This window comes from Manis javanica, chromosome 10 (assembly GCF_040802235.1).
Source record: "Manis javanica isolate MJ-LG chromosome 10, MJ_LKY, whole genome shotgun sequence".
In the NCBI taxonomy this organism is placed as follows: domain Eukaryota; kingdom Metazoa; phylum Chordata; class Mammalia; order Pholidota; family Manidae; genus Manis; species Manis javanica.
Window position 1 is genome coordinate 5421733 of NC_133165.1, and position 25458 is coordinate 5447190.

At 44.6% G+C, this 25458-nt stretch overlaps 1 protein-coding gene across 22 annotated transcripts in view; it reads left to right on the plus strand.

Moving 5' to 3' along the window:
- Positions 1 to 25458, plus strand: part of RBFOX1 (RNA binding fox-1 homolog 1) — a 1840194-nt gene that overhangs the window by 1001589 nt on the left and 813147 nt on the right. For all 22 annotated transcript variants that reach the window (XR_012121954.1, XR_012121955.1, XM_073214708.1 and 19 more), the window contains exon 6: positions 16470 to 16517. Coding sequence is in view for 20 of the 22 variants with exons in the window: in XM_073214708.1 (XP_073070809.1) it covers positions 16470 to 16517 (48 nt within the window). In the remaining 2 variants the exon portion in view is untranslated. The remainder of the gene's footprint in view (positions 1 to 16469; positions 16518 to 25458) is intronic.

The following is a 25458-nucleotide window of genomic DNA, read 5'->3' on the forward strand; positions in this document are numbered from 1 at the left end:
TATATTTGTAGTCAGGTTTATACCCTAATATTGATGAGTCAGGATATACGATGAAAATACCATGAGAAGATGTCCAAATGACAGCTGACTACATCTCCTGATCTGTTAATGACAGGGCAAGCTGACTGTCCTCTAGGAGAGTGGTCCTCAACCAGGGGCCCTTTTCTCCCCCAGGGATGTCTGGTCAAACAGCTCTGATATAGGACCCTTTATATGTGTACAATTAAATTCAGTTTAAAAATGCTTAAATGTGCCTTATTGAATGTAGATAGATTTGGTTGTGGGGGGAGGAGGCTGCACTTGGACTTAACTAGTTGGTTCTTGACCTGACTGGAGATAAACAAGAAAAGACATTTAATGTGGATGAAAGTAGGAGGGGTTGGGGGGACACTGGGAGCTGGGGGGAGGGGGGACACATGTATAAGGAAAGAGGAAAGAAACACTAACATGGAAAGGCAGATAGAAATTTCGAGGTCAAAGCCAGAGTAATTGAAATAGACTTTGGAAATTGTGGCTCTGGGAAAGAATTAGAGGTTAATGGGTAGGTAAATAGGATTATAAGGAAAAGTAAAGAGACAAATAGAATAAAACTAAAAAAGGTGTGTGCAAGAAAAAAGAGAGATGGTGGGCGAAGAAAATGCATCTTTAATGCATATGTAAGAGAAAGGAAGGCAGAATCTTATAAGAAGGTGAGGTAGAAATATTTTTAATATTATGTAATTAATGTTATAATTAATATTATAATTAATAATATAATATTTAATTATTATAAAACCTATTTTGGGGAAATATACCCCAATGGAAGCGCAAGCTGTGTAAGGAGGTGGGTACACAGCAGGCTCAGACATCACATTCTTTAAGTTACTCCAGTTGTCACTGAATAAATACTAAGTGCCAAGAACTGACCCTTGGTGAGGATCCAGCCTGGGAAGAATAAGTGAGAGAACTTGCCTTCATGGAACTCAGCAGCTAGTAGATGTGAAGACAGAAAAATAAACAAGATCTGTCTTATAAGGGCACATAACAGTATTGACAATAAAGAGACTAAAACAGAGAGAGATGGTAGAGTGTCAGCACCTCTTAGGGGCAGAGCTCACTGAGGAGCTGGTGTTTAGAGTGATGGCAGAAGGGAAGAAGGACCCAGCCACAGGGACGTCCTGAGCAGGAGCTTTGCAGGGGGAGGGCACAGAAATGAAGTGGACACCCCAAGGTGGGCATAAACTGTTGCCTTTAAGAAGCTGTAAGAAGGTCAGTGTGGCTGAAGTGGGGTGAGTAGCAGTAGGTAAGGACAGTCATTAGGACACCTGTCAAATTGGGCTCTGTGGGGAGGTACGTTTCATCCTCAGTGGGTGGGGAAACCACTAGGGTTTCAAATAGAGTAATTCCATAATTTGATGAATATCTCATAAGGGTATGCCTGGCTTTGATTTCTGTATCTGCCACTTACTGTGCATCCTGAACAAAATTACTTTATCTCCTTGAAACTTAGCTCCCTCCTCCTTAAAGTATGTAATGATCTAAGTTTCTGTATAAGGGTTGCTGAGCAGTGATGCATATAAACCATTTAGGGATATGTTTGCCACAGAATCAGTGTTCATTGCATGCTAGCTCAAACTCCAAACAACACCAAAATATTTGGGAGATCTTGGATCAGTTTTTATAAAGATATCCAGAAAAAAAATATCTGCCCTTGTGCGATCTTGGTGGGCATGTGAATGGGTGCAGCTACTAACACTATGGAGGTCCCTCAAGAAAATGAAAATAAGACTACCATGGGATCCAGCAATTGTTTCTGGCATATATCCAAAGGAAACAAAATCACTATCTTGAAGAGGTACCTGCATCCCCGTGTTCACTGCAGCATTATTCACAATAGCCCAGACGTGGATACACCACATGTGTCCATCAGTGGATGAATGGACAAAAAGATGTGGTCTGTACAGATAATAGGATATTATGCAGTCATTAAAATGAAGGAATTCCTGCTATTTGTGACAACACAGATGGACCTCAAGGGCATTATGCTAAGCGAAATAGTCAAATACTGTATAATCCCACTTACCTATGGAATCTTAAAAAAAAAAAAAAACTCAGAGAACAGATTTATGGTCGTCGGAGGCAAGGGGCAGGGGCATGGAAACTGGGTGAAGGTGCCTAAAGGGTACAAACTTTGAGTTATAAATGAGTAAGTCCTGGGGATCTAATGTATAGCATGATGACTACAGTTAATAACACTGCATTGTATATTTGGAAATTGCTAGGGGAGTAGATCCTCAAAATTCCTACCATGAGAAAACATTTTTTAACTATGTAAGGGACTTTAAACTTATCGCGGTAATCATTTCACAATACATACAATAGTAAATCATTATATTCTGTATCTGAAACTTAATATAATCTGTCATATCTCAATAAAATGGAAAAAAAAGAGATACGAACTCTGTTGAGAAATACAAGGACTTCATCAAGAGTATGGAGGTCACACGTTTGTTTTCATCAGTTATCTTGCTGAGACGATATTCCTGTGGTTATTAGGATACCATCCCGCCTGCGCATCTGTGACTGTTATCCGGGTACAGAAAGTCAACTTAGAGGGAGATGGAGACACACGTCTTTTGCCACTGTTGGTAGATTTCAGCAGAACAGAAATGATCCTTCCAAGGCGAGAAGGCAGCCTGGCCCGGGTGTGTTGCCTGAGGAGTTCCTGTGATGATGTGTCCGTGTGATACCCAGCAAAGCTCCTCTTTAGCTAAAATGCCTGCAAGGCGTACCCGACCTGCAGCTCATTGATAAAGCTTAAGCGGCCTCGAGGCCTGTGACCTCAGAGAGTGACTTAGGCTGACTTTATCGGTGGTGGCTCTTCTTTTTCATTATATTTGCTATTACCAGAGCTGATCTTTTTTCTTAAAACCTGTTAACCTTATACAAAGGGATGGGACCATTTGAGCTCTCAGACAGGAAGCTGATGGGAAATTGTAAGCCTCCAAAAATAGATTGAGAGCTTCCTGTTTTTAGGGGTCCTGGCAGAGCTTACTTAAAAAAAAAGACAGAGGGAGAGATTGGAACATGAATTCTTGGTGTTTTTCCTGGGGTTGGCTGGTTTCTTCCCAGACACGCTTTTGTCTGAGCCCCTGGGGGGGAAGTTGGAATGGTTGTATCCATCGTCAGACTAAGTTTGTTGAGGTCCCCAGTGTCGATTTGGGGGTTTTAGGAAGACAGGTCAAATGTTCAGAATTGCTGTTTATGGCTATAGACCAAGAAACACTCTTGGATAGGCAGGCAGAAAGTGTTCTTGAGTGTCTAAATTCACAGACTCTTTAGCCTGGGTAAAGGGAGACATGCAATTAATTGATTTCAAGCTGATTAGCGATGACTGTAAATTGGCCATGTGTATTAGTGACTTTAAAATCCAGGCTCTGTGTTAAACCCTTTACATGCATTTCTCATCAACACAAACTGTGTGTGTGTGTGTAAATTTTTATTAAGAATGACTTTTAGAAGAAGGTTAGTTGATGCCCTTGTTTTTGAGGGGTTGATAATATCATGGATGAGACTGACATGGATGAAATGCACTGGAAATACACATCTACATGAAACTGACTCTGCAGTAGAGGTGCCAGAGGACATGGTTCCAGAAAGAGCAGCCAGTTTTGGATGGACAAAGCAAAGGGGTGACTAGTTTTGGTAAGCAGATAACTGGGTGAGCAGAGGAGGGTGATTCAGGTTGAGGGGACACACTGAGCCAAGTTTCTGGAACATAAAATTCTGTGTGGACAAACAGATTCAGATGGAGCGTAGGATCTGGGGAGGATGTCATAGAATATGAGTCTAGGAAGGTGGGTGGGATTGGTCAGAGTGTGACTCACTCCCCTGTAACTTAAATAAATCCAAGTCGTCTTATGCTTTTGTCAATGCAAAATTATTTTGGGGCTATTTATGGTACCAAAAGGAGATGTATTTATTTTAAATTAATTTACATATTTTACCCAACTATTTTAACATGCTTGGCAAACCAAGCTCAGACATTTAGGCCAGTATCTGATGCACCTGAACGAAAAGCAACTGCATATTTTTAAAAAGTCATTAATCCTCTAATTCATATACTAGAAATCAGTCAGATTTCTCATATATTTGATCATTTCTAAAACTCACCGAACTGGAAGTCATAAAACAAACAAGCAAACAAAAGACCCAGAGCATATATTTCACTTTAAAAGTTAAACTCAAAAGCGCTCCCCAGATAACTGGCTGTGAATCTGGAACCGTGCTAAATGGAATGACAGCAGGAAGTAAGGCTGACGGTGAAGGATGTTATTAAAAGTTGAAATATGTCTACATATCTTCAAGAACAAAACAGTATGGGGCTATATAGTAGGAGCACAAGGTGCTCTAATTATCAGGGTCTTGGAGATGGTATGATACTGAGTGCCAAAATCAACTGTCCATTTTTAGAATATGGAGGTAGTGAAATACATTTTTATAGGGATTTCCCTCAGAATGCTGAAAACAACAGTTTCTGTGTTCAAAGAGATGAGCCTTTCATGATTTGGAATCGTCAATATTTGTTTTCTTACCTTGCTTGCAGAACAGTATGGATAACTGAGACATTTAAGACACTCTGAGGGGGATAGCTAAAATTTCTGCTACTTTCTTCCAGCACAACATCTATGCACTATAAATTGTGGAGGCCTGCTAATGCAACAGAAAGTCACCAAAACTTTAAAAAGTTCTAAATTCTCTTCTTTGTAAAAACCAAAGCCAGACAGTTTCTGCATGTAAACTTGGCCTTTTGGCAAGAGGGTGAGCAAGCACAGAAACCCATGTAGGAATTGATATGAGTGTTTTGAAGAATGGGTTACAGATAAACCACATGGCATGGGAAAGAACATCGACATTCATCTTTCTCTCTATTTCATTTTTCTGAAAAAGATTAAATGATTAGTTCCATGGTGATTTTTAAATTCACTCTTGGGAATCAGTCATTCAGGGTCCATATATTTAGACATACATATTTGTTATAATAAAAAAAATAGAAGTTTTTTTTGGCTTACTAACTCTTAGTGCCATGTTGGGGAATTTAGGAATACCCCACTGGAAGCTAAGCCAAGAAAATGGTTATCTGTATGGTCTTTGGTGAATGAAGGTATGAGCACACAGACTGAATGACTTCTTTTTTTTTGTTGTATTAAGGTATCATTGATATACAATCTTATGAAGATTTCACATGAGCAACATTGTGGTTACTACACCGACTGACTTTTCTATTACACAGGTTGATCTAATGTGTAGCCCTCCAATAGCAGATATTCTACACTTAATGTTCTCTTATTCATAACACCCATTCCAGAACATAGGAAGCTGACGGAAAAAAAAGGAGACATCTCTAGCTTTTCCAACTCCATGCTGGTTTCGTTTAGTCAGAGGTGGGAGTGATGGCATACATTTGCAGATGACTTGAGGCTGTAGACAATGAAGTTTGTATTCCTGGAACAAATAATTGGTTACTTAATCTTGTGAAAGGGTAGTATCCACTTTCTACCAGAAAGTGAAATGCCAAACCAAGGTTATAGGGACAGAAAATATTGCTTCCCTGGAAACCATAGATGACCGGATAGCACAGTCCAGTGAATGGCGCAAGTATCAGTCTTCAGGGAGAGTTGGGGCACCTCCCAGCAATCAGCAAAGCTCTGTCCTTGTCTTAGAGCAGGGCCTCTTCTTGGGAACTGGAAGCTCATTTCTGTACTCTCAACGGCTAGCATAAACATCCTAATTTTTTCCCAAATATTAGTCTACATCAGTCTTGTTTTGACTGTTGGATGTCTTTCTGGAATATCTGATTCCTAGGAGGAAATGAAATGCTCACTGAAGTGATTTTGTTTAGTCCTCATAGTGTTAGGATCCTTACAAGGTGGTGTAGTGTGTATAGCACACTGATTCCCAGGAGACTTGGCCTTTTAGAAATTGCATCATTTGTTGGACTCAAATGGCAATGACCTGGAGGGATTCAGGCATTCAGTGTTCAGAACCATCTGATACTGAAGAATAATGATTACAATAAAACTATAGAGTATACAGAATAATATATAATGAATATACATAAATATATAATGACTTAAACATTGCAACTACAGTAACAAGCATTTTTGACCCCTAATGACATAACAACACTGTACATACTTTATCTCACTTAATACTAACATAGCCTGATGGTATCAGGACTTCCATTAACCCCATTTCTGAAATACAGAAACTGAGATACAGACAAGTTGCCTTGCAAAGCCACATAGATATGAAGTGGCAGAGTCAGGATCTGTTGCAAGATAGATGCATTCCCGAGGCTTCTCTCTTCTATACTTTGATCCACATGGTTGGAAGTAAAATTAAAATGGAACATTGCATTGCATTTTCCCTCGAATATCATTGTGAATTATTTCATTCGCCCAGCAATGCCAAATGTTCATTGGGTCACATATCCTCAAGAGGTTGGTGTACTAATTGAGAACCAAGCTATATTCTTCATAATTTTTTTCCCTTACTTTGAATCCTTTATATAGACAATGTGGGAAGCAGCTGCATTTCGTATATATCAGATATGGAGACACTGGGAGAATCGGTGTGGGCCTATAGAAGGGAATAAAAAGTGCCCTGCAGGATATAAGTTCTTGGTCTGACTCCTCTTTCCATTGACCTTGAACCAGATTTATGTTCCCTGGGTATCATCAAACCAGTACATTTCCTGCTCAAGCCCCGTCTTTAGGGTTGTTTTAAGGCAAAGATTTAAAAAAAAAAAAGACAAAAATAAGCATTAATAACACAAAAACCCAAAGGAGGCTACACACAGGAAAATAGTCACAATCGTAGCCGTACTATTCAAACGGAAGGTTATGTTTCTGTTTGGAAGGGACCTGAATGGCCCCTGTGTTCCTGGCTGAAAGGTCGGGCACAAACTCACCTTTCTGCATCCCATTTTCCTCATCTTCACTTCAGATGGTTAAGTGGAGTGCACTAAGCTTGAATTTGATAATTGCATCCTCAAATCTCTTAATGAAGGTGCCTATCAAAGTATAAATAATTACCCAGTAATTTCGTATTTGCAAACTCCATCCTGGCTGTTTATGCTTCACCAGGGTTCTTGTGGGAGGTTCAGGGACCCACGTTGCTCTTCTCTAAGTCAGGGGATGTCAGAGCTCAGAGGACTCTAAACACAGCTCCCCAGCCGAGGAGTCCGGCTTCTCCTTTGCTCCCTCCAGCACCAACCTCTGTCATTCTCCCCCGCTGTGTACACATCTGGGGAGTGCTACCCTTTTGCTCTGGTGCTGGGGATGTAGACATCTACCCTCATCAGAAATTCTGTCCCGGGACTTGCAATTCCAGGGGCAAGCCCCTGACAGTATCCAGGTCACTGTGAGCCCGTTGGTCCCTCCCGCACATGCTTCATCCTCAACAATCTGTTTTGCCTTTTGGACAATATCCACTGTAGCTCATTGGAGGCACACACCACTGGCCTGTTAGGTTTCCTCCACCTTCTTTCCTTTAGCTCCCATTCCTTTGGCAGTCTTTTAATTATTCACAAGAGCCCGTCAATGGAAGAGCTGGGGATACTCCAGGAAGCTAAAAGCCAAAAGCCAGGAAAAAAAAAAAAGCCTTATAATAGAGTTCGACAGGTTTGGGGGTGCTTCTCTGAGCATACAGCTGTGGAAAGGGTGTGTTTAGATGCTGGGGCCTGATTATAAACGACCACAGAAGCAGCATAGCTGACAGAAGCCAGGACACAAACTAATAAGGGCTTCCTGGGATGGCAGTTTTCTCCTTGATACCGCGTTTCAGCGCACCGACTTGTTGAGAGAGTTTGCAGCTGACAGCTCTTCCAGAAGTATTATTCTTAAACGCTGCTCTGAAATTATTCACCTCATGTAAAAACAAGTGCGATTTACATCTAATATGGGTAATTACTTTTACCGTTAATTAAAAGCACCCTCATTAAACCCCTGCTGTAATACCAATGCATAGCTCTTATTTGCAAACAGACCCTCGGTTTGAGATCACCTCAGTGACACACAGCTCCTACCTGAGAGGGGGCTGCCTTCTTCAGTAGCAAATGTAATGGTGCTGAGCCAGCAGCCCTGGATTGCCAGGGTGCCCGCCAGCCACCTCTGCTCCCCCGATCAGCAGCAGCATGCGAAAAAATGTAGGATGATGACATCAAAATGATTCATGGGGGTGAGGGTGTAACCCTCAGAGCAAGAGGCCACAATGCTAAGATGAAGGCCCTGCTCTCTTTATTTCCATAAAACCTGGGTTTGGGAATTGTTTCGTGGTCTTTCTGGCTGTACAGCTCATTCTTGCTACCCCTTCCCAAGGACAACATCCTCTAAACCTCCTTAAAGTTCCTCCACACCTTATAAACTCGGCAACGTATCACTCTGACCGAGCCAACTACAGCGGACTACTTTGATTTCATGGGCCACGTGCACTTATATTGAGGTCTCAGTTTACATACAGTTTTTTGCCACTTGCATTATTTCAGGTGATACAGCTCTTAAATGCTCAGTCTTCATCACGTCTAGATTGAAACCTTAGTGTTTTCAGAATATCCTGTACCTTTGAAACAGACATCTTGGTCATTCTGAACCTTCTTAAAACACGTACTAACAAAAGGCCTCCTCAAATTATCACATTCCTGGTAAGTAATTAAACCTTATTAATTAAAACATACAGTCACTTGAGACTTACATTTTGAGGGAGCAGATATTTCAAGAAGTTTACAGACCCAGTGAATAGGACGCTCTGGTATGGGGCGCTTAGCTTTTGGTATTTTGCAAGGTTATTTGCTCCCATCTGCTGGCTATTTGTGATATTGCAGGGACTGAGCAAATCGGTGAATGGAGGTGTGTCAGGAACTGGATAAAATATGTCAGTGCAAACGTTTTATACTGTTTTGCTTGTAGTCAAGCGACCTTATTTGAATCTTGGTCTTCTGAGTCGCATGGGCGCAGACTGAAGAATTCAGCCGAAAGTACAGATGACTTCAAATTTGTACCATAGTTGGTTACATGATGACAGTTAACTCAGTTTTTAAAAAGCAAAGCTTTTATCCACAAATAAGGCAAATAAATTTAAAACATGGATTTAAATATTCAGACTCAAGGACAAGATATGGTACCAGATAAAGCAAATACTACATAGCAGGTCGACAAGATGTATTTCAATCGCTCGTTTATCATTAACTATCAGAACTAATGCCCGACATTCCTTGACGCTCAGTTTTCTCATCAGCGGAATGGAAGCAGTGGGCCAAAAGGCCCCACAGTTTATATTTATTATATTCACTATATTATTATATTTATTTTCAAAGTTTGAATCTTTGTGAAGGTCAAAATAATTAAGAATTCAGGTTGCGGTAAATCACTAACATATTCTAAATCCTAGATTCTAAACTCATGTTGGTTGGCTTCCTTAACACTGGAAGTAATTGTTTTCAGAACAGTCCAAACTACCAGAAATACTGCTGTTGAAAAGGAAAACATTTATGAATAAAGAGGAGCAGGATATGCCACCCAAAATAGGCCTCTGGGGCATAAGGATTATTTGGGGATGATTATAATTTGAGGGTCTGCAGACATAGGAGAATCTCTGAAAACAGCAGAATTGCTCTTCTGTGGGGGATGTTTATAAGGGAAATCTCCCTTTGTAGGGTGTCCCCCTCTCAGTACCTGGAAGAGAAGGGTGACTCTAAATCTCAAGAAACTTCTCAGTAGAGAAGGTGAAGACCCAGCTGTGTTAACAACCTTACCCTTGTTTATCGTGCTTTTCCTGATGACCTCACATAACTGGCCCCGCTAAGCCCCCAGCATCTTTCTTTGGTCTTCAGCTGAAGTGGTATTTAAGGTGGTGGTTTGGGCCATTTCAGGGATTCACTCAGTTTTCCTGGGTCCCTCCCATGCACGCAAGAGGTATACATGCTACTCAACTTCTGCTTGTTTTTCTCCTGTTCCTGTGTGTTTTATCCCTGGGGCAGGGGCTAGTGTCTCAGCAAGGAATGGAGAAGAGTAGATGGGAAGTTATTTTTCCTCCCCTACGTAACATTGATTCGGGACTTAAAAGGCATTTTGCATTCATTCTGGAGTGTGATGTTGACATGCACTTTTTCTTAATGTTATAAACTGGTTTGCCGCAGCATTTATTTTCTGTTGGACAAGAAAGAGCAAAATGCTTGGATTTCTTCTATACTAGAAGGGTGGTTGATCATAATCCTGACTTGGTCTTGTTGAAACCACTGGCTGCATTGCCCCCGGCTCCAGAGAGGACTTAAACTCCACGTTCCTCCTATGAAATGCCCTCTGGGACTTGGTGGATGCCTGAGTCCAGGGACAATGCCAAGTCAAAGATCCATGATCCTTCCTTGACTCTCGTGTGTAGGATAAGCAGATGGGCGGCTGCTTCCCATGGCCCTTGCAGGACTGACAATCACCCACTGAGAGATTCTGAGGGTCTCTTCTCAACAGCCCTGGCTGCCCTGTTGGACCTTGAAAATGAGTTTTTCTCCACTGGGGCCTGATTGCGTGGGGTGATCTCTAGATCAGCCCTTTCTTTTTTTTTTTCAGGGATAAAGTAGCCAAGTATCAAAAGAGAGATTTGTTCAGGAAGCTCCTTGAGGCTCTTGATTGCTTTCCTGTGGCTTCTGTAAACAATTACCACAAATAGCAGCTTTAAACAACAGATACATATTTTCTCACAGTCCTGGAGGGCAGAAGTCTAACCTCAAGGTGTCAAGAAGGCTACCCTCCTGCCTCTTGCATCTTCTGGTGGCTGCAGCCCTCCTCAGCTCCGGGCTGCATCCCCTCTGGTCTCTGCCTCTGTCTTCACAGGGCCCTTCTGTTATCTCTTAAAAGGGTGCTTGTCATTGGGTTTAGGTCCCGTACAGGTAATCCAGGCAGATCTCGTCTCAGGATCCTTAATCACATCTGCCGAGACTCTGTGTCCAAACAAGGTCACGTTCACAAGTTCCAGGGGTTAAGACCTGGGATGTCTTTTGGGGCTAGTATTCAACCCACTATGGCCCCTGGCTTCTGAATCCTCTGAGACCTCTGCAGCCTCACTGGCAGACATGTCTCTCCACCTGTTCAAAGGGACCTTTAACTTCCGGGAGCTTCAGAGCTGTGAATGATGCTGTGCTGCCCCACAGCCCAGGAGGACAGCGTCCCTGCACGGTGAGCATAAATAACCCTGACCTACAAAAACCATCAGAAACAACCGGCCCTCATAATGCAGAAGAAAAGAAATACCTCTTGGGAGAGAGAACAGCTCCTGAAAAGAACAGATACACGAACGCTTTGATGTCGAAAAACCATACGATCTCAGAAACTATGGAAGGGAAAACTTGAGAAATGGACCTGGTTTTAAGTTCTCAATACTCCACTCAGACCCAGGCCTCACAAAGACTTGCGGAGGATGTCATCTGTGACAGCTAACATTTTTCCATGACTTGCCGTATGCCATACAGTCGGCACATGGTAGATAGGCTCACAACAAACGAGGCACTTTTATTATTACTGTCCTTATTTTGCAGATGGGGAAACTGAGACACAGGCCTGTGACTAATGTGGTGAAGTCCAGTGACATAAATTCAAATAGTACGACTCCATGGCATGCACGGACTATCCCGTCTGTGGCCAGGGACTGAATCATTGTTTGGAGTTTTCCAGCTGCAGAAAGATGGATGGCTTGCTTCTGTAGGGAAGTTGATTGCTTGGCAATGAGTACATGGCTCCAAATTCATACTTAACACTGAAGGAGTTGAGCTATTTTCCGAGCAAAGTCATCGAGTGGGGCTGACGCACTTACTTAACTACTCGGGTTTGGAAAAGGTCAGGTTGGAACCCATCCGGAGGTACCGGGTTTCTGCGTGGAGGGATCTGAGCAATAATTTGTCCCCGCCAAAGTGACATTTTTCCAATTTGAGTCCAGCATTGTTCAGAAGCAAGTGCAGTCTCCTGTGGCACCTCCAGCGTGGCTCTGCTGCGGATGACAAACCAACAATATTATCTGAATAAAAAATCCGGCATGGGTTTAGTAAATTAATCCTGACAAGAATAAATTGAATAATCTCAGGGAAATGGCAAGAACTCTGATTCTGCCAGATGGCTTTCTTCTGTTCCTTGTGTGGGTCCTCAGTGGCAGCTCAAAACAAAAACCTGCCTTTGGTTTATTGATTTAGTAGTTGATTAACACCTGCCACTTGTTCGTGGGCAAATCAAAAATGGATATGGACTCTTCCCTGCAAGCTCAACATATTTTTTACTCAAGGAAAGAAAGAAAATGTATACTATTCCTGGTCAGAGCAGCAGAAAACAGAGAGAGAACTGCTTTTTCTTACCTTGTTTCTAGATGGCCTCTCCTAGGCTTAAAAATAATCCATGATTTTCACCACTCCCATATGGAATAAGTCTCTATGTTCCTTAGTGGATGAATTCAAAGAGAGTGATTCCTAAGAGTAAGGGGCATTGTGCCGACTCCGTGTTCAAGTTCCATCAGCGACCTCAGCCATTAAATTAGGAGTGTGGTGGGAAAACCACGATCCTAAGCTCCTGGCCTGTGCTCCGTCCGTCATCTGGGAATTGTGTTATCTTTGTCGCCTAGGGCTGCCCTGACAAAATGCCACAGACCTGGTGCCTTAAAACAACAAAAACACATTTTCTCACTGTTCTGGAGGCTGGAGGTCTGAGGTCAGGGTGCCGGCTTGGTCAGGTGCTGGGAAGGCTCTCTTTCCGGCTTGCAGACAGTTCCTTTCCTCCGTAGGTGCCCAAGAGAGGGGAGGGGAGCAATCTCTTCGGTGTCTCTTCTTTTAAGGACACTAATCCTGTCAGATCAGAGTCCCACCGTTATGACCTCATTTAACCTTAATGACTTCCTAAGAGGCCCCATCTCCAAGTGCAGCCACACTAGGGGTTATGCATTCCGGGGGGACACAGTCAGTCCATACACTTATTAAAATGTGGATTCTGAGGCAGTGTACTTGGGGTGAAGCCTGCATATCTCTGGGGAGATGCTGCACTTTAACAAGCTCCCTGGAGAACCCATAGTCTCTGGGACGTGGACCGCACTTTGATTAGCCGGTTCTTCATGTTGCTGCTACAGACGAGCAAGCTGAGACCCTTACTTGAGGTCACACAGCTATTGCGTCGTGGGGCCACATGCAGGATGCCCAAGTCTGACACCTGGACTGAAGGTGCTGTGCCTTACCCGTCCTGCGGCATCTCAGCCCTGCATGTGCCACAGGATCTCCCTAAGGGCTCACTAGCACCCACATCTCCGAGTCCTCACCCTGGGGCTTCAGAGTCACGAGGTCTGGGATGGGGCCCAAGAATGTGCATTCTTGACAAGCGTCTGGGTGAAGCCGATGCTGCTGACCTGGGGGGCACCGAGAATCACAGCTGGATCTCTTCTCTAGCCATCTTCGCTTTGGGTGACCCTCCCTCCCCACAGCAAAGAAAAGAGTGAGGCTTGGGACCTGAATTATCCACACCAACCAGCCACCTCCACTGAAATAAAATAAGGTCACCTGAGAGGAATGGAAAGTTCCTGGTATCAGGAGCCACTGCCAGGTGTAGCATCAGCCCCACGATGAGTTACCCAGTCACTCACCTCAACTTTCATATGGCAAAGACGGAATAATACCAACTTGTTTGGAAGTGGGAAGCTTGGAGACAAGTGTGAAGAAAACCTATCACAGCTCCTGACACCGAAAAGGCACAGAATCGTTGCTCCCTGGGCTGATGTGCACACAGCCTGCAGCGCAGAAAACAAAACCTGCACCTTCCGCTGTTGTCCCCTTTTGCTCCACTCTTGATCCGCACGGACCAAGATATGCTGTGCTTACTGATCACTGTGGTAATGGCCTCCCGCTTACGTCAGCCCTGTCCTGATGACTCAGCGGCAGAGTAAACCCAGCTACTTCTTGGTGAGAGGGTAAACATCGGTGTAGATTTAGCTCACCCCAAACTGAGCCACTGTTGTTTGCAGACCCGTACACCATCCTGCCACACCCATAATGCCCCCTCCAGTGTTAGTGCAGTCAAGCCAAAGCCTGGCAATGGTCCTTGACCTCCATCTTTCCCTCACGTCATCCAGTTTTTTAAAGCATCAATTAACTCTTTCCGGACTCTGGCTGCTTCTCACCATCTCCCCCGCCACCACCTTTCCTAGCTACCAGCATCTTACACCTGATGTCCAGCAATTGTCCTCAGACTGGTCTCCCCCTGGCATTCTTGTCACTGAGCTATTCTGTTAAAACAGAAGTCAGATCGCATTGTCTCTTCAAAACCTCTGCGTGAAGGCAACAAGTGCTGGTGACGATGTGGACAAACTGGGGCACTTGTGCACTGCCAGGGGGATTGTGCGATGGATTGGCTGCTGTGGGAAACAGTGAGCTGATTCCTAAAAAGAAAAAATAAACATAGTATTGACCTGTGATTTAGCAGTTCCACTTCTGGGCATCTACACAGAAGAAATGAAGGCAGGAGCTTGACCGGGTGTATGTAGACCCATTTTCATAGCAGCATCATTGCTCCCCATGTATGAACAGATTAAATGTAGTCCATCCATGTGACGACGGAATATTACTCAGCCTTCTAAAAGGAATGAAATTCTAACACAGGCTGTTACTTGGATGAAGCTTAGATGAAGGTTCATTTAGACCTGATGCTAAATGAAATACGCCAGACACTAAAGAACTGATATTGTGTGGTTTCTCTTATAGAGGGTTGTAGACTAAGTCGTGCCCCATCCCCAAGTTCTTGTGTTGAAGCTCCAACTCCAGTGTGACAATATCTGCATATAGGACCTTTAGGGAGGTAATTAAGGTTAAATAAGGTCATGAGGATGGGGCCCTAATCTGATAGAACTGGTGTTCTTAGAAGAGGAAATGACTCTGGAAACTGTCTCTGTGCACATGTGAGGACACAGTGAGACAGCGGCCATCCGCAAGGCTGACGGCTCTCAGCAGAAATCACCCTGCTGGTACCTTGATATTGGACTTCTGGTCTCCAGAATTCTGAGAAAATACGTTTTTTTTTGTTGTTTAAACCACCAAGCTGTGGCATTTTATTAGGGCAGCCCTAGTGGACTGATTAAATCAGGGTCCCAGAGGAGTCTAATTCATAGCAATGGAAAGTGCAGTGGTGGTTGCCAGAGGCCAGGGTGGGAGACTGAGGAGATAGTGTTTAATGGAGACGGAATTTCAATTTGGGGGGGATGAAGAAGTTCTGGAGAAAGTGGTGGGAATGGCTGCACAGCAGTGTGAATGGACTTCATGCCACTGAACCGTTCAAAATGGTTAAAGTAGTAAATGTTACATGTGTTTTGCCACAATAAGAAAAAAACTTAACTCGGAGTGGCCCCTCACTGCCCTCACAATAAAAGCAATGTTGTCCCGCGATCTCATCTCCCACTACTTCCCTGCTTTCCTTCCCTCCAGCCAGAGTCCTCCTTCCCCCAGCTTAGCCGCATGCACCCCTTTCTTCCTGTCCTTCCCTCGCCTGAGAGGCTCTTGCCCCAGATGGTCACTCAGCTTGTCCCCTAACTGCCTTCCTTTCCCCGCCCAGTGGCTGTTCCTCTTTACCTTTCAAATCCTGCTCCCCCGCCCATAGCATTTCCCATGCTGCATTACTTTTCTTCATAATGCACATCTTCTTCTAAAACACCAACCATTTATTGATTTTTGTTTATAGTCTGTCTTTTCTAGCAGAACGTATGCGTCACAAGGGCAGCGCCTTCCATGTGTTTTCTGTGTTACTGAGTTTTCCATGCCTACAGCAAGGCTGACTGCATACCTTTTGAACAAGTAAATTAATATCACAATTTTTGTGTGCGTGTGTCTGCCATACTGTCTGACGGATGAGTTCCTTGAAGGTGGAAACCATGCTTTTTTTCACCTTTATATTGAAAAGCAAGAAAAAATGCATAAAAAATAAGTGTGCAATAAGTGATGGATGGATGGATGGATGATAGATGGATGGTGGATGGATGGAGAATGGATGGACACAAGGATAAAATATAGATGGTGATGGTTTTGTGTTGAAAGGAGGTAGATTTGACTGTCCTAAATATGGAATTTGAGAGAGATACTATGTCTGGTTAAGGGAAGTCTCTGCTGATGTGAACAAAGGTGTCTGGGGTGCATATTATTTTATGAGCCATCAGCTTCTCTTTGTTGTGGCCTCCGATCCATAGCCTTTGTCTTCACCCCACATCTGCATGTAATAAACCTTAGTTATGACATCCATATGTCTCTAATGCAAACACCAAGGCATATACTTTTAAAAAGGGCCATAAAGAGCAATGGCTCGAGAAACAACTGTTAGGAGTGGGAGTTTTTTATTATTTTAAAGGGCATTTCAACGACACCACCCACTGTTCCCTGACCATAAGTCTGACTTCTGTTCTTTGTCTTTTTTCTCTCCTCCTCTCAGGATATCAAAGCCGACTGCAACACCTGTGTAGAAATAGAGGACAGAAAGGTAAGTCTCTACTTTTCATCTTTGTGGTTTCAAACACAACAAGAACTCTTTTGATTTAAACCCACGTGTTTTAAGGCATGCCTTGCTGGACGATGGTGTGTGCGGATACCAGACACTTAAAGACAATCCCACTTTAACACAGTCATCATTTTTTTCTTTGCAATCCACATTATTATGGTTTCAATGAAGAATGCATCATGTAATTAAGTAATAAAGGTGCTGACTTTTATTTCTGTCATTTGCTTCTCTTCAGGAAATTAGCTCATTTATCCCCTAACTCATTTCACATTGGAAATAAACATTGTTATTGATAATTATATAATAGTACCTGTAACAGAGAGTGTGTAATGTTGGGCTTTCCAAGGTATGTCCCTTTATTTGACTTTGACTTGAAAGAGAACCTGCCTTGATTTCCATCATAACACAGTCACATGAACAGTGACTTTCTATGACATAAATCCATTCACATGAGATGTTTTTGGGGGCACAGAGGGGAGGTTATTTTCTACATTTTTAGAGTTTCCCCCTCCATTTATCTTCTCGTTACGCTTGGTGTGGATCCCCTCAGGATAAACGTCTGTTAGACAGTTGTTCTTCACTTGAATCTCTTCAGTCTCCTCACTGACAACAGTTCACAGAAGTTTCTTTGGCAAAGCGCATCCAAGCAAATCACATCCTGCCTTTAATGCCTTGGACACCAAGAGGTCAAATAAGTGAATTGAGGGCACATATCTCCGGGCTCCTTTTGACATCATCCCACAATTCTGCAAGATGTTTCTCTTTGAGGCTGTACCATTACTGTCGAACACAGTTGTTGTTTCAAACAGGGGTTTTCAGCCCTGATTTTGGGATTGCTCAGTCATCTGCTGATTAATAAGGTAGTTTGAGAATGCCTCAAAGCAAAATTTGCTTTTGGATAAGAGACCATTGCCATGCATTATTTTAAGGAGTTTTAATCTGCTCACCTTGAAAGGAGTAATGATGCGGCGGCTTAAATTCACTCCGTGTGCTCTTCGATCTAGTTTCGTGCTGCTCTGGTTTGCAGGCAAAGGCGTTGCGGCTCTTATTTGCATTCACCATGTGTTTGCATGCTGGTGTCCTCGCAGGTGTGTATTTTGTGAATTGGACACATGGAATTTAGGCTGGACTTGTGTCCGCAGAAGTTTTCATCTGTTCCCAGCTGCTCTGCCATCAGTCCCCTGTTCACGCCGCAGTGAAAGCATGTCCCCGTGCCCTGCTTCCAGAGTTCAGGGTGTTTCCACTTCCTTTGAACTTTTATGGGCTTCATAAGTTATGCTTCCCTCCAGTATTTTTTTTTCTTTTTCTTTTACTTACATTTCCAGTAGTGTTTGAAAGACACCAGGAGGCCTGATGCTGTTAAAACAACATCAGTTCTAACACCAACAATAAGCGAGCAACCGGTACAATCTCTGGGTAGTGGAAGCCGACCACACGCTCCACCCCACCTACGTACGCGAACTGCCGTTGGCTCGTACATCTCTTGATGATAACGGTCCCCTGAGTCTGTGCACGCTCATGGTGCTTCCTGGTGCAAGAAGTCATATGCGATCATTCTGTACAGAGCTTCAGCTGTATCCAAAAAGGAGTAATACACACACGCACACACATGCATATACACATGTACACATTTCTGTGCCTTGTCATAAACTGTTGGGTTGAGTCACACACTACAGATGAAGCCCCATTTCCAAAGGGTACTTACACCTGTTGTTTCCTAAGCTTGACCGCACCTGACCGATGGTACATGAATTAACCCAGTGCCTTTGGCCGCCATTAACTGGGGATGACTCTTAGCAACACAGTAACCATGGTGACTTCTTCCATTTTTACTGTCTGTCTCTCTAAGGGTGAAAAGTGGGGGGAGGTGTTGGGGGTACATCTGTGTATCAGGATGTTGTGTCCGAATGGAAAAGTCAAGATTCAAACCCTGATCACCCCAGAGGGCCAGTGTCCCCCACCCCGGCAGAAGTGTGCAGCGCCCCCCACTGCGCTTGCAGTGAGGGGGCGTGAGACCACCCGGCGGGGACGGCAGCCGGAGCATCTTGGGCGATCTCTGTCCCATCTCTCCTGTGCACTCTGGTTCCTCTGTCACCCTGACGTATAATTATGAAATTTCACCACTGAAGTGATGACACTTTCTGCTACATGTGTGTGTCCCTCTGCATTTAATCCGAATGCTTCTGGCACAATCAGTAATTTGATAAAGTGGAATTGAAGTGACAAGAGATGACAGTGGTGCCAAAATAATAAGTCAACCTGCCTCTGAAGAGGCGGCCCCTTGGCCCGTGTGGCTTATCATGAGACGCCGAGTGCTCGGAAGGAGAACTAGCCTGATTTCTTTAAAGCTCAATTTCCTTTAGCCAAGGAAGCTCAGCATGGCGTCTGTGGGATGGATGACTTCTCAAGAAGGCCTTCTTTTCTCCTTTCACCTTCCCTTCCCTCCCGCCTACCTCTCTTCCATATATTCTGTGAATCTGGAATGTGTACTATTGTACCTGTGCATGTTGTTGATTATCTGATTCTCAACAGAAGAATTTTTGAAGATGAGATCACAGGTTTCCTACAGACTCCACTAGGGTCTATTCCTTCAGGCCTCGTCCCATCTCATGCCTCATCCCGTTCAGTAGGGCCACTTACCCTGAGACGAATCATTTTCCCATTGCATCCTGGACCAGCTATAATAATGGACGATAAACGGTGGATCTCGAGAGTTGAAGAGAGCCCTCATCTTAATGAAGAGCAGTAAAATTGCTTTTGCTGGTCTGCACACAGTCTGGGCTCTATCAGGGACCATTGACAGGATGCGAGATTTCTTTTTCTCTCCCATTTCTCTATCTTTCTTTATCCTAGGCACCTACTTTCCATCAGCAGACAGAAAGCTAGTTGTCATTTGCAGAACCTTGTCTGGCTGTTTATGGAGAGGATTTGTGCCTGGACGGTGTGTATTGGAGTGGGGTCCTGTTTTACATTTCTCTTTTGCTTCCAAGCCCACCAGTTAGCAGAGCTCCTGTGCATGGACCTGCATGTCGATGACTTTCCAGCCATTTCTGAAAATCACCCAGAGACTGTCACAGGGCGATCTTAAAGGCTGGTGGTGTTTTTCACCTTGAAGTGGGAAGCAAGCAGAAGCCCAGGTTGTTCCCTCCCACAGGTGAATGCCGCAGAGCGAATGCAGATTTAGCAAAGGTGACGCGAGGTAACCCATCACTCAAAGAGGCTGTGCGGCCTTGCAAAACCGCATGCATTTGACATTTATAGAACCCGAGTTGCTAGTGGGGAGCTGAGGCATTTAAATTCATTTTTATTTGTGGTGTAAAATCCATCTGAATTTCAATACTGTTATGAAGACCGTGATTCAGGTGATGACAGGAGAGGTGGAAGGATCAGTCAGGGGGAGAATGTGTCAGGAAGAGATGAGAGCCCATTTGTCAAAGGCTATAAACACAAGGCTTCCTCCTCTCACTTACCGCCTGGCCTGGCGCGGCTCAGCAGTTCCAAATCTGCGATGAAATTGTTGGGAAGGAGTCTGAGCGGTTTTCAAAGTTACTTCGGCTTCCAGATTGCATCCAATTGTAGCTGTGATGGTGACTTGGAGTAGATAGTGTTAGGCAAGGGTTTACTCTGAAAGTTCTGGACTTTTCCTCTTACAGTACTTCCTGGGGATCAGGCCTCCTAAGGCCCTCCAGATATGGCCATTATCCCCATCCCACACACGCAAATGAGAAGCTCCGAGAGACTCAGTGACTTGCCCACAGTCGCTCACATGGCATCCCGGGGCAGGATTTGAACTCATAGGTTCTAACTGCAGGAATTCTGCCTTAGCTCGAATGCTGTACTGCCTCACACACACAGACACGAGAATTAAATGTGTTGGATATGACAACGGCCTGCGTGAGTGGGTGGATTTGTGCCTGGACTGGTATCTCGACCCCTTGCCAAGTAAATAATCCGGCTTCAGCTTGGGGCACATGTTCAGCTGCCATGTCCGAGCCCCAGCTGGCTCACCGCAGAGATTCCTCACAGCCTTGTTGAGCCTGATTCTCTGGTGAGCGTCTGGCTCCTGGCAGTGGCGAGGCCAGGGCTTCATCTCATCTCGGGGGCAAGAGCGAAGGGTACCAGAAGCTTGGGTCTGGCTTCCTGCAGGTCTGATTTGGATCCTGGCTTTGGTGTGTCCAGCTGGGTATATGCGCGGATTCGAAATTCTGTGCTCACAGCACAGGAGGCGACATAGTGTTGTAGTTAGAACCATAGGCTTGGGAGACTGAGTGTTCTGGGCTTTAATCCCAGTTCTCCCCTTAGCAGCTCTGTGACCTTAAGAAGCTTTTTACCCTGTGTCAGTCTCCATTTGCTTATCTGTGAATTGGAGATAATGAAATCCACTCGAAAAGCTGATTTGGGGAATTGGCAAGATAATACTGCAAAGCAGTGTGTGTGTATATATATATATATAGTGTCCACAGCTACAGGCATTCTGTGTCATTATAATTAAATTCCATTTAAAATAATGAGTTCCCCAGAAAGTGTTATGAGGCTCAGGGAAATGGACACCCAATGGGACCTAGTAGGCTTTGGCAATATTTTACAGAGAAAGAGATGCGTGGCCTATGTCAGGGACTAATGGACTTGCTGTGTGCAAGGTCTAGGCAAGAATCATAAACTAGTGCGTGGATCCAGAGAGGGGAGAGGGGTATGTGCCGTGCAGATGGACTGGGGCTCTGGAAGGGGAGAGTAAGCGATGGCAGGTCCTTGCTGGAAGGAGCCAAGGAGGTACTTGAAACTCTGTGTGACAATTCAGCCAGAGGAAAAGCCAAGGACCGAGCACAGAGATGGATCCCGAGGCTGGCCGGGTGGGCGCGGGGATGGCGTGGAGGTGGAGGTCGAGTCTGCCAGGACCGAGAAATCAGGAGTGGGTTGCCAGCCAGCCGTCCTCTTTTTAAAGGTGTGTGATGGGAGAGGACCATGTCCTCCTGGGAGGCCAGCACTGCCAAATGTGAGACTCAGATTTCCAATTATACACGAGGTATCTTCAGGTGGCTCGTGGACATGGCACCAGATAACTTAGGGAAGAAGAGAAGAAGTTATTTTCTTGTCCGCTATTTTTTGGACCTTGGGGTTCCTTCAGGGAGATATCTCTTGCTTGCTTCTTTTGACTTATTCTATTTTTTTAACAGACCCAACAGGTCTCAAACATTTGCTCATATTTTCAACCAACAGACCCAGAACCCTCGACTGACAGCTCCAATGTCTCGCTATAATTTAATGACGTTGTTTTACTTTTGAATTAAGGTTACATTCTATACATGATAGCTCTTTCCATTGACCTCAATAAATGATTTTCTTTTCAAAAATTCTATGTAAGATTGTTTCTTATAATTTTAGCAAGTCTATCAAGAATAAAACAATTTAGTTAATAAGAAGGATGTAGAAAAATTGTATATATGGATTGGAAATTACTGGAGTTTAGGAAATGCTGTTTTCTAACAGTGGGTTTGCAATCAGGAGAGCGATTCGGGTTTGCATTTGGGAAGTTTTAAACTCTACCTGGCTGCGGTGCGGATTAGAAGGGGATAAGAGTCAAATCAGGGGTCCCGGACTAGAGGGCTTGAGTTTGAGCTAGAGCCATGCAGGCGAGGAGAGGAAGGTCAGGACCTGCTGGAGAGTTCATCAGTCCTGCACACGTGGTCTGGTGGCTCTGGCCGTGGGATGTGAGCAGCTCCATTCAGGAGCCCGTGGGTATAGCTGGCAGCCATGAGGAGGGAAGGAGTTGATCAACATGGGCAATAAATTAATCTCCAGGATTTCAGAGGCTTAGCTGCCAGTGAGGTTGAAAATGAGCACAAAGCAGTCACCAGGGTTGGTTTTCTATAAGCGCTGCTCTCTTTCTGTAGGGATGGGAGTAGTTTAGTCCTCTGGGCTCCGACAGGCAGAACAAAGACAAAGGGGAAGGTGCACACCTTACTCGGAGGGCCTCTCCCAGAATGGGCAGCATTCATGGATGAGTTTCTCATTAAAGACTGAAATGAGATCTGGAGGCAGACAGGGGTGAAGACCGCAGTGAGCACCATTTGGTGAGACCCAGCACTCGTCTGGGGACTGGATTTCTTTTCTATTCCAAATGTCCTTTGGTTAAGGCTGATTGTGTGTGTGCATTAAATGGGAAGATGCTCCAAGATTCCCCAAAGCTGCAGGAATGAAAATCAAAGTGTCCCTGAGGGACGACAGCTGAATTGCAATTGAAGGCAGGATTGTGGAAGAGGCTCCCGGGCGGGGTGCAGAGATGACGGCTAGGAGGCGGAAGCCAGGCATGACTCGGGACCCTAATAGAGGTATGTGCGTGAGATGAGGCCAGAAAGCAGGCAAGGGTCAAGTCATCTGAAGCTTTTTGAGCCTGGGGAGTATTTTGTCCTGTGTCGGAATGAAACTTGTACACGGAATGTGATCTGAGAGTGTGAATTATCAGATGCACAGACAGTCCCATCGCCTTACAGCGTCTGTCTGCTCATAGCGAATGCTTGACTGCTAAGGCCTCTAGCAGGTCCCCCTTGGGGACCACGGAGTCGGGCAGAGACCTCCTCTAACAGCAGCAAAACCTTCCTCTCCATCGCTTGGTCCCTCTGTGCGTGCCACGTTTGACATCCCTCGTAAATCCCACAATACTGTGACTTCTTCAGATTGTCAGGGATCATTCCTATGATGCAAGACTCCCATTCCAAGTGAGCTCACGAGCCACGGGCCAGCCTGGTCTGGCCGTGTTTGGGGCAGCGGCTGACTCGCGCCCCCGCTGTCTCCAGCCAAAGAATGGGGTCGACTCATGCTTGGGGACTTGGCGCAGCTTTTTTGCCCAGTGAGGAGCCGTGGCTGAGACCTCAGTGAGACCCGGCATGTACCCCGCAAAAAGACCATGACTTACTCTTGTTCTCTGCTAGGAAGTGGGGCCCAGTGAGAGGAAGCTGTACGTGTGGCCCTCCAACCGCCAAAGTCAACATCATTTTTGCTTAGACCACGTGCCAAGCCAGGAGGAGAGATGATGGATCCCAGGGTCTGGAATCATGTGTTCAGAGCCTCCGAGAGGCGGGGATGGAAGTCAGCTCTGGACAGGACTCCTCTCCCCCAAAACTGGTCATTACCCAGAAACCCTCAGCACTTTTGTTCATTTCTACATAATTTATTTCAAAAGACAATATAGCATGGGGGAAAGGAATTTTGGAGTCAGATAGGTTGGGGTTTGAATCCTGCTTCTGTGATTACTTACTGGTTGCAAGGTCTTGGGAGAGTCACTTTAGCTCTTTGACCCACAGCTGTGCCATCTATAAAATGGGACTGGGTAATGCACGCCATGTATTGTTCTTGTGGGCTGTATTACACAGGGCATCTTCAATTGCATAGTAGAAAACCAAGTTGGACCAGCTTAAATAAAAAAAGAAAAGATAGCTATCAGGTCAAATGATAATAAAATTGGGCCATCTTCTGGCCTAGTCTGATCCTGGCATTTAAAATTCAAATGAGGTGATAAAGATGGTGACCTCTGGCCATAGGCTTAAATTGTACCTGCTGAAAGAAAGAACTCCTGTACCAATAGTTTCAGCACAGTTTGTGGGGTGACACTTAATGGCTTAATCTGAGTCACTTAGCTGCAGATAGCGCTACTGCTTTACCCACAGCCAGAAGTCAGGCGGGCCCCCCCAAATGACTGAAATGGCCTGAAAGTACAAAAAATCCCTACAGGAAACCTTGACTGATTTATTTTTCCAGAAGAGAAATATTAACTGCAACGAACATGCATTGTGTATGTAATTATAATAGACCAGACACTGCTTTTAGCACTTAACATGCATTCTATTACTGAATCTTTATAAAGATCCTTTAGGATACACACAGATTCTATCCCCATTTGCAGATATGAGAACAGAGAGAAGGAAGGTTAACTATGCGCCGCGATCAGCCAGGCTGGGATTCAAACCCAGGCGGTCAGTGTTTGATTCTTACCCACTGGCTAGGCTACTTGTTCCAAGGGTGCTGTGCAGGAGAAAACAATAAATGGCCTTCGGATGCTCACAAAGCTCAGTGCCTGGCTCACAAGTAAACAGTAGCTCCATTTATGAGAGTTATTGTAACAAAGCCTTCGAAGGAGCAGATGTAACCTGGGCCTATGCTAAATGGCGTTCTATGATGAACCTCTGCATTTAATTTCCTCTTGATCACCCATTGATCAGTGTATCTCATGGTCCTCAAAGCCTCTGCTCTTCACATTGATCAAAATGCTCACAGTTCCCCTCGGTGCTTCACTGCCCTGCATGACTGAGAGTTATTTTTGTAGACAGGAGCTTCATACTGCAGGATGGGTCTCTGCACCTGCGTTTTATATTTCATCTGCAGCTTAACAGATAATGCTTTCTCTCGTACTAGACTGAAAATGAGATGTTAGCCACCCTTTCCTCTTTCATTTATTTTAGGAAAACTTGAAGGTGCTGGTGGGCTGGGAGTGAGAGAAGGCGTGTGAAAACTGGAAGAACGTCTCAAATGGATGCGGTGTGGAGTTAAATTAGACTCTGATGGGCCGGAAACCTAAATGACAGATGATGAGGGGTGCTGGACTGACTCACCAGTGCTGTGGGTGAAGATGTAACGCAGAGAAGTGCAGTGAAAAGCTAGTGAGGTAAATCAGGCCATTGGTCTGATACACCCTCCCGTCAGCCTTGAAGTTGGCTTTGGGAAGCCAGTCTGAAGAATCACACTTGTGATAAAGTGGCTGAGAGCTTTAGCTCAGGATTCTCAAAGGCCTGGGTGTGAACCGCAGCTTGGCCACCTCCCAATGATTGCAGCTCTCAGATGCTCAGGCTCTCATATAAAATGGAGAGAATAAGAGTAGATACTTTGAGGTTCGCTGTGGGGCCCAGTGAGCTGACACGCTCAGGGTGTT